Source organism: Oryx dammah, unplaced genomic scaffold, assembly GCF_014754425.2.
Source record: "Oryx dammah isolate SB20612 unplaced genomic scaffold, SCBI_Odam_1.1 HiC_scaffold_20, whole genome shotgun sequence".
Taxonomy (NCBI): domain Eukaryota; kingdom Metazoa; phylum Chordata; class Mammalia; order Artiodactyla; family Bovidae; genus Oryx; species Oryx dammah.
The window spans coordinates 12922046-12930289 of NW_024070204.1; the positions used below are offsets into that span (position 1 = coordinate 12922046).

Below are 8244 nucleotides of genomic sequence, written 5' to 3' on the forward strand. Positions count from 1 at the left end.
CTGATTTTCATGTCTTTCGTATCATCTTTGGCACCTTGTTCCTGGGATTCTAAAGGGTACCCGCTTTTGCCTTTAATTGAAGTCCTTAAACTCAAATCTGAACTGTGCATGAAAAAAGACAAATCCCCTAAATGTAAGCACTTTGGCTCGCTTTGCAGACATCTGCCCTGTTTCCCTCCCTCTGGTTTTCACCTAATCACTGGTCGTGTGCCAGGCATTCTGCCGGGCACTGGGGGGCCACGGTCAGACACCCACCTCTCCTCTCGGGGGCCTTTGCAGACCCGCCTGGGTGGGAGGAGGTTTTGAGCTCTCCACCCTGACCTTGGCCACCTGTGCCCCTGCTTACCCCAGTGCCGGGACCCGGCTGCTCACCTCTGGCCTCTTTTTCCAGCATCTCCAGCTTCTCGTTCTCTTAGCTCTTTTCTTTCTGGGGTGAATATTTATCGACCCTCCCCTCCCTCAGTAGCTCAGATGGTAAAGGATCCATTGGCAATGCAGGAGACCCAGGTTCGATCCCCTGGAGGAGGGAATGGCAACCCACTCCAGTATTTCTTGCCTGGAGAATCCCATGGACAGAGGAGCCTGGTGGGCTACAGTCCATGGGGTCGCAGAGCGTCAGATACAACCGAATGACTGTCACTTGATTCTGCTCCATATTTTTAGAGACCGGCTGGTTTTGAAGGACTGTTGGGTGACTTCCCTCGGCCTCCTCATTGCCATGTGGCAGGCCGACTAGCTTTCTGCGTCTCTAGCTGATAAAACTGCGACCTGGGGCCTGTCGTGGCCCAGGGTGGACATTCAGCACTCTGTCATAATTGACCGTAACCTGGACCAGCCACTTAGGTAAATCCCCTCCACTCACCTTCGAGTGAAAACCTTTGATCCTTTTTGTCTCCACAAACATGTCCACCTTGGTGTATGTGAACCTTAGCCCCGAGGGGTCACTGGCAGAGCGCCGGAACCCAGTGGCCGCCCGTGTACCTGCAGATACCATGTGTCACCGTCCCCTTCGGGCTGGTTCCGAAGAGTGTGTTCTGCTCAGAGTGCATGGGCTGGGTGGGAGCAGGGGGGCACCCTGTAGACCCTAGACGATAAGAACAGATTCATTGTAGTACAGGTGGGGACGTTCACAGGCCTGAAGAAATAGGGTGGCCTTCTCTCTACCCCCCACCTTGCTTGATAAAGATCCTTTGAGGGGGCTGCTGCTAAGTCACTTCAGTCGTGTCCGACTCTGTGCAACCCCATAGACGGCAGCCCATCAGGCTCTCCCGTCCCTGGGATTCTCCAGACAAGAACATTGGAGTGGGTTGCTATTTCTTTCTCCAATGCATGAAAGTGACGTTGCTCAGTCATGTCCGACCCTCAGCGACCCCATGGACTACAGCCTTCCAGGCTCCTCCATCCATGGGATTTTCCAGGCAAGAGTACTGGAGTGGGGTGCCATTGCCTTCTCCGTTGTGGGGGCTAGGAGGACAGTATTTGAAGTCAGGAGAGCCCTGGGCTGCGAGGTGGCTCCAGATGGAGCCTGGTTTGATTAAGACCACGTGCAGTAGATTGGGGCTCAGCAAACAGTGGTCAGGGTATTGAGCCAGATCGCACTCTGCGTTTGTAGCTTCTTTCATGGAAAGCTGTCTGGCTCTTCCCAGAGAAGAAGGTGATGTCAGCCTTGCTCTCCTGCAGGGAGGGCCGAGACCCAGAGTGACTGCCTTCCCCAGCTTTCCCTGTCCGCCCTCTCATCTCTGAATGCTTTCTGTCAAAGCAAAGTGTAATGCACATCCTCTGTCGGAGGTAAATCTAAGGTCATGCTTCAGATTTATGGGGTTCTTTTGGACAGAATAGCCTTTGGAGGCACCTTCAAAATAGAAACAGAAGCATCTTTATTGCTTAATGAAGAGCTGTTTCTCATTTTTCTGAAATGTGCTCATAAGGTAAAACAGATTTGGGGTTTAGGGAGGAGAAATTTCTTTTTCCAAGTTAAGTTTAAGGCACATTAGTGTGTGTCTTGGGGTTTTGTTTTTGAAGGATCCTTTGTAAAATGAGTTCTAAATTGTCTTTAATTTCAAGATGTTGAACTAGCAGTGTACTAAATGAATTTTTCTCCAAGTCAACTTCTTCAAAACTTGACATGGTGAAGTAACGTGACAGAGATTCAGAAAGGAAGTGTCGAAAGTGTTCTGGTTGAATTAATTTAAAAGGTACTAAATATAGATTATTCTGTAGAACAGTTCTGGTGTTTGGAGAAGGAGGAACCTGGAAAGAGCTTCGTGTTTACTTGGTGGCAGCGAGTCCTGCAGCTGGTGTGACTGCTGCAGGCCCTTGACTGCACTGCTGGGGCCCTGGTCTCAGGCTGGTTCAGACCTGCTGGTCCAGCATCGGACCATTTCTGCACACAGTCTGGCAGAGCCAGGAACCTCCTGACTGATCTGAAGACCCATTCCTTCTTCATGTTGTACAGTGATTGTGAGTAGAATGACTCCATGCTAATGAATTTCTGGAGCGTGGTGGACGCGGCCATGTTGCATCTTCACACCGGAGTTTTAAAAAGAGAAATGAACAGTGCTTTCCACGTGAAGCTTTTTGCAAGAGATTCTGGGAAAACAAGGTGCCTTTTGACAGTCACCTGCTCTTTTAACTTCTAAAGAAACATCCAAGTCAATGTTCCTTTTTAGATTTACAAAGCTGTGCAGTCCCTATCACACTACCAATGATGTTTTTCACAGAACTGGAACAAAAAATTTTACAGTTTGTATGGAAACACAGAAAGACCCCGAATAACCAAAGCAACTTTGACAAAGAAGTGCTGAGCTGGAGGAATCAAGCTTCCTGACTTCAGACTATCCTACAAAGCTGCAGTCATCAAGACAGTATGGTACTGGCACAGAAACAGAAATATAGACCAATGGAACAAGCTAGAAAGCCCAGAGATTAGACTTACACACCTATGGGCACCTTACCTTTGACAAAAGAGGCAAGAATATGCAATGAAGATGGAGAAAAGACAGCCTCTTCAATAAATGGCCCTGTGAAAACTGGACAGCTACATGTAAAAGAACACTACATGTAAACTAGATGTACAGCTACATGTAAACTAGAGTACTTCCTAACGTCATTCCCAAAAATAAACTCAAAATGCATTAAAGACTTAAATCGAAGGTCAAAAACTAGAAAGCTCTTAGAGGAAAACAGGCAAAAGATTCTTTGACATACATCATAGCAAGATCCTCTGTGACCCACCTCCTAGAGTAATGAAAATAAAAATAAACAGATGAGACCTAATTAAAAGCTTTTGCACAGCAAAGGAAACAGTAAACAAGATTAAAAGACAGCCCTCAGAATGGGAAAAAGTAATTGCAAGTGAAAAAAATGACAAAGGATTAATCTCTACAGGTTTTAAACTTGCAGGAAAGTTGGAAACACAGCCCAGAGAACTTGCTTCCCTCCAACCATTGTCTGTCTATTTCCTACCAAAAAGGACATTGTCTTGTACAACCGGATTCGCACCGTGAGAATCAAGAAGTTGGTGCTGACTCGTGACTACCTTCTAACACTCAGACCCTGCTGTGTCCATGTCTAACAGGTGCCGTGTAGAGTCACCCATCACATTTGGTGTCCTTCAGCCTGGAGCCACTCCTCCGTCCTTCCTTAACTTCTGTGTCCCAGTGTTTTGGGGAAGGCCCCTCATGTTGGGTTTGTCTGACGTCTCCTCGCGGTTGTATGCTGGTTGCACGTCTTCAGCAGGCATATCCCGGAAGCTCTGCCGGGCCCTCCTCACACTCTCCCGTCAAGCGGCGCACAGTTTAATCTGTCCTCTTACATCTGGTGTCCACTCCAATCCCTGGCTTAAGGTGGTGTCTGCCAGATGGCTCCGTTGTAAAGCAAGTCCTTCCCCCTTTGTAATTACTGAGTACTTTGTAAGGATGTACTTTCAAATGCTATATATAACATGCTGTCCATCGTCCACTTTTGCTTCTTGGTGTCGATGGGGACTCCTGGTTTCCTAGTGACTGGACAGACGATCCTCCGTCACCTGCACTGTCCCCTCTGACGCTCAGTTGCCCCTCACTAGGCCAGCGTGCGCCGCCTCAAACTGGCTTCTCCACCCTGTCCTGTGCACATTGTCCTTGGGCTTTTCCTCGCTCTGGGGCTCATCTTGTGCTGGAATCAGCCATGTCTCCACAGACCCCCGGTTCCCTGCAGAGCAGAATGATGCTCAGAAGTAGAGATCCAGGTTCCACCTGCTTATTGCCATTGCTCCATCACTGTTCTCAGGTTCTCTCGGAAGATGAGGGGTGGGGGGGGGTGGGGGGACATGAGTGAGTGTGCATGTGCATCTTTGCACACCAGCCTGTGGAAAACCGTGTCCGCACATGGATCCCCCAGTTCCAGTCCGGTGCCCCCGGGCTGACTCAGGTGTTCTCCTTTTGCATATTTGTAACTCCGTTGTCCAAAATGAGGAACCCAGGTCTCAGTACCCTTATTAGTCTGTTGGCTTAGTAGGTGAATACACTGGACGTCCCCAGTCTCCATCCGGCAGGCGGCCTGCTGCTGGGGAACCCTGTGCCCCACTGGACTCGGTCTCCCCACACCCTGGGCCCCCACCCATCTCACCCGTGAGACCTGATCGTGCTCGGCTGTGGAACTGAAGTGCTGGGGGAGGAGAAGGTTGATGGGCTCAGTCGGTGTCTCAGGAACGGCAGGCTTCCTCTGGGCCTCGTCAGGGGCCCGGATTCTGCTGGTTCCTGTCTGAGGTCCTCCGGCCTGGCTCCTTGCTGCCTGCCCCCGTCAGCACCCTCTCGCTGGCAGTTTCCCTGAGCAGCATCAGGTCTGCAACAGCCCTGTTGATTTGAGGAACCACTTTGCATCCTGATTTATAAAAAATTCAAACAGTAATTTTCAGAGTATTTTAGACACCCTTTTGCACTCAACTCTCAGCTCTTTAAAACTCTGGCTACTTTATAGCTGTTGCAGTTATTATTTCTTTTTTCTTAAAATAGTATATCCCCGAAGTAGGAGAAAAAAGTAATAAGCACAGAATTGCTGATAAGCAGAAACAAGTGAAAAGAGACAGGAGTTTGTGTGTGTTTGCAGTGTAACCTTTTCACTTGCTCGGGGAATTATCCTAAAGCGGTACATCAATACCGAAAGACACAAAACTGGAACTCTCCACCCCATCATAAAACCAGGAGAAAAAGTGAAGCAGGCATTTGTGGCTGGGAGCTCCCTTCGGGCTGCAGCAAAAAGCCAGAAGCCCTTTTGTGAGTCACAGGACAGCCAGCGGCTGCCTACAGATAACCCCATCTCGGCCCCAGACGGAAGGGCTTTGCCGTGAGGTTCAGGGTTTAACTCAACTGAGAGTGGCAAAGGCTGCTGATGGAGGTGTTCTGAACTCCTAGAATCATCTCTTCCCATCCTGTTGATGTGCAGAAAGGAACAGCACTCACTGACTCTGTTCCTGTGTATCATGGCTCCCAGCCGGGCCAGCTTGTCTGGTATTCACCTCCTGTATCTCTAAACGTTCTCTTGCACAGAACACGTACACCAATGCAGATAAGTTGCTCGAGGCGGCCGAGCAGCTGGCCCAGACCGGAGAATGTGACCCGGAAGAGATCTATCAGGCTGCCCATCAGCTTGAGGACCGGATACAGGATTTCGTGCGGCGCGTTGAGCAGCGGAAGATCCTCCTGGACATGTCGGTGTCCTTTCACACGCATGTGAAAGAGGTAAGCTTCCGGGGCAAAGATGGAGCCCCGCCCGGAAGGGCCTTGGGGCTCCTTGGGTGGAACGAAGGTGATGTCAGGAAGGGGACCAGAGGTGGCCGGCGAGGCCATGTCGCCCATGGGTAGTGGTGGTGGGGACCCAGCTGGCCTTGCGGGCTTGCCTTTGTCACACGGGCACACACGCGCCGTCTCCCAGGGAGGCGCCTGCCAGGACCAGACCTGTGAGGGTAGGGGTGGCCTGGGGAGCTGCGGGTCAGGAGGATAGCAGGGAAAACAGGAGCTGGAGGAGACCCTTGGAGAGAGGAGGGCACTTTCATTTTAGCAGAAGCGGATGACCTGCACTTTGGGGTCAGGGCTATGGGGCTTCCTTTCTGCCTGTGAGCCTGTCATATGGTTGAAGGCATGGCTCATCCAGATTTTATCAGACTGTGTGGCTGCCCTCAGATACTCGTAGGAGTATGTTTTATATAATGCTGAATTTATTAACAGTGCTGTCATCAGTAAGCTCTCCTGGTAAACTTGTCTTCAGATAAGAGATAATGTGTAAGTTGGTAAATGGGAAGTAGGTTGGTATTAATTATATCTTGCATGTGTGTTATTCTTAGTGAAAACTGTAGTCCAGTATAAAATTGAAAAAAAAAAAGAAAATCATAGAAAGTTACAATTGAAGAAACTATAATATTATGTAACCTTTGAGATAGAAGGATTTGTAATAAAAGCTAAAGTTTTTAGTAGGACTGCAAATTTAAAATGTTACCTTCATGCATCTTATTTCTAAGGGGATAAATCCTCCATTTCATAGCTCTTTATAAACTAGAAATGGGGGCCCTTTTAGGTTATTTGAAGTTGAGTCCAGAAAGGCTGTAGTAACAGGCTAGGAAGAAAGATCTCGAAGGAGCCAAACTGTGGAAGACACTTGCTAACGGGTAGGCCTGGCTTGCCTTGTTTAAAGACTCAGGAACTTGTGAATTTGTTTAAAAGAAAAGAACTTCTCTGCATATCTGGGATCTTGGGCAGTCGATCCTCAACCAGGCCATTTGTAGCTTGAATGTTTGACTCCAGGAAAACCATATTCACTTTCAACTCTTGAAATTTTGTGAGCCCCGGGGATCTAGTATGTAATACTCGCTCAGTCGTGTCGACTCTCTGCGACCCTCTGGACCGTAGCCCGCCAGGCTCCTCTGTCCATGGGATTCTCCAGGCAGGAATACTGGAGTGGGTTGCCATGCCCTCCTCCAGGGGAGAACAGTATAGGGGGCGTATGTGGCGAATGACTGGGACCCTGAGCAGCCCTTTCTGGGAAGGGGCTGGTACCCTTTAGATCCTGGACTCTTTGTCAGCATAGAAGACTGACAGGAGCAGCTTCTCTTTCTGGTTTAGTAATGCCACTCCTGAAAAAGACATCACAGTGTTTACAAAGACACTGTTTTTCTCCAGGGAGACACATTAAGTAGACATTGATTCACGGTGGTTTCTGACTATGGGTGCACGTTCCCCAGTTCCTTACTCATCTGAGTCAAGCTGCTACCACTAACTAGTCTCTCTGCCCCTGCCAGCTCCCAGCCCCGCTGCAGCCCTGCCACCAGAAATACACATGTCATGACTTAGATCACCTTGCTTTTGTACCATCAGTGATTCTCTGTGTGTCTGGAGCACCAGCTTGAAACACCACAGCATCCTCATGGTCTGGTCCATGCAGTGGGATGCACTGCTTTTCTTCTCTTCCACAGCAGTTAGCTATCCGTCCCACCGCCCCACACCGTAGAGCTTTCTCTCTACGCACCTGTTACAGCTCCTGTTTTGGGACAGCTGTGGGTTACTCTCTCTTTTCCATCAGTATCATTATAGGATGCTAGCTGCTCTTTCTCGGATGTATTTTTTCCACCCTGAGAGAGAGAAAGATGCTGTGCATGAAAAAGCAGGTTGTGTCTTTGCTCTTTAATCTGGGACAGACAGAAAGCAGAGCCGACTGGACCTTCCAGGGGAGGCGCAGTGGGTGGGGGCTGCTGTTCCTCACCCAGGCTGCAGGGGGCACTGTGGCCCTGGATGGGCCCCTGGGCCGCGCGCACAGACTGAACTGAGGGGAGGGCAGGAGGCCCGGAGTCTGCAGGGCACACAGGAGCTGGTGATGGGATGCCTGTGTCCCAGGCCTGTGGTTAGGGATATTCTTAGCAGGATTCATGAAGATTTAACTCACATTTAGGACCAAAAAAAGGGGTGCTTTCCATGAAGCACTATTTACGACTTTAATCACCTTTTCCACTTTTTGTTATGGTTCTCATGGAGCAGGCACTAAAGGAAGCCGTAAGGAAAGCCTTTTACAAAAGCCATTCTCCAGAGACTTAAGTTTGGGTTCACTGGATTTTGTAACATCAGCAGCATTTTTAAGGAAAAATTTTACAGTGAAAGCATTCCAGTTGGCCAACTACAGAATCTGTTGTGTCGCTAGGCCTGGACGTTTATTGAAAAGTGAAAATGCATTTTGTTCTCTTGGCTTAACACTGTAGGAACTTCTAGTATATATGAA

General features: G+C 49.1%; 1 protein-coding gene across 1 annotated transcript in view; it reads left to right on the forward strand.

The window, feature by feature from the left end:
- The window catches only part of LOC120879247 (triple functional domain protein-like), a 192628-nt gene extending 185730 nt beyond the window's left edge, over positions 1–6898 (forward strand). Inside the window, exon 13 of the mRNA XM_040262205.1 lies at positions 5529–6898. Within this exon, the coding sequence (XP_040118139.1) occupies positions 5529–5843 (315 nt within the window). The 3' untranslated portion in view covers positions 5844–6898. The remainder of the gene's footprint in view (positions 1–5528) is intronic.
- The last annotated feature ends 1346 nt before the right edge of the window (positions 6899–8244 follow it).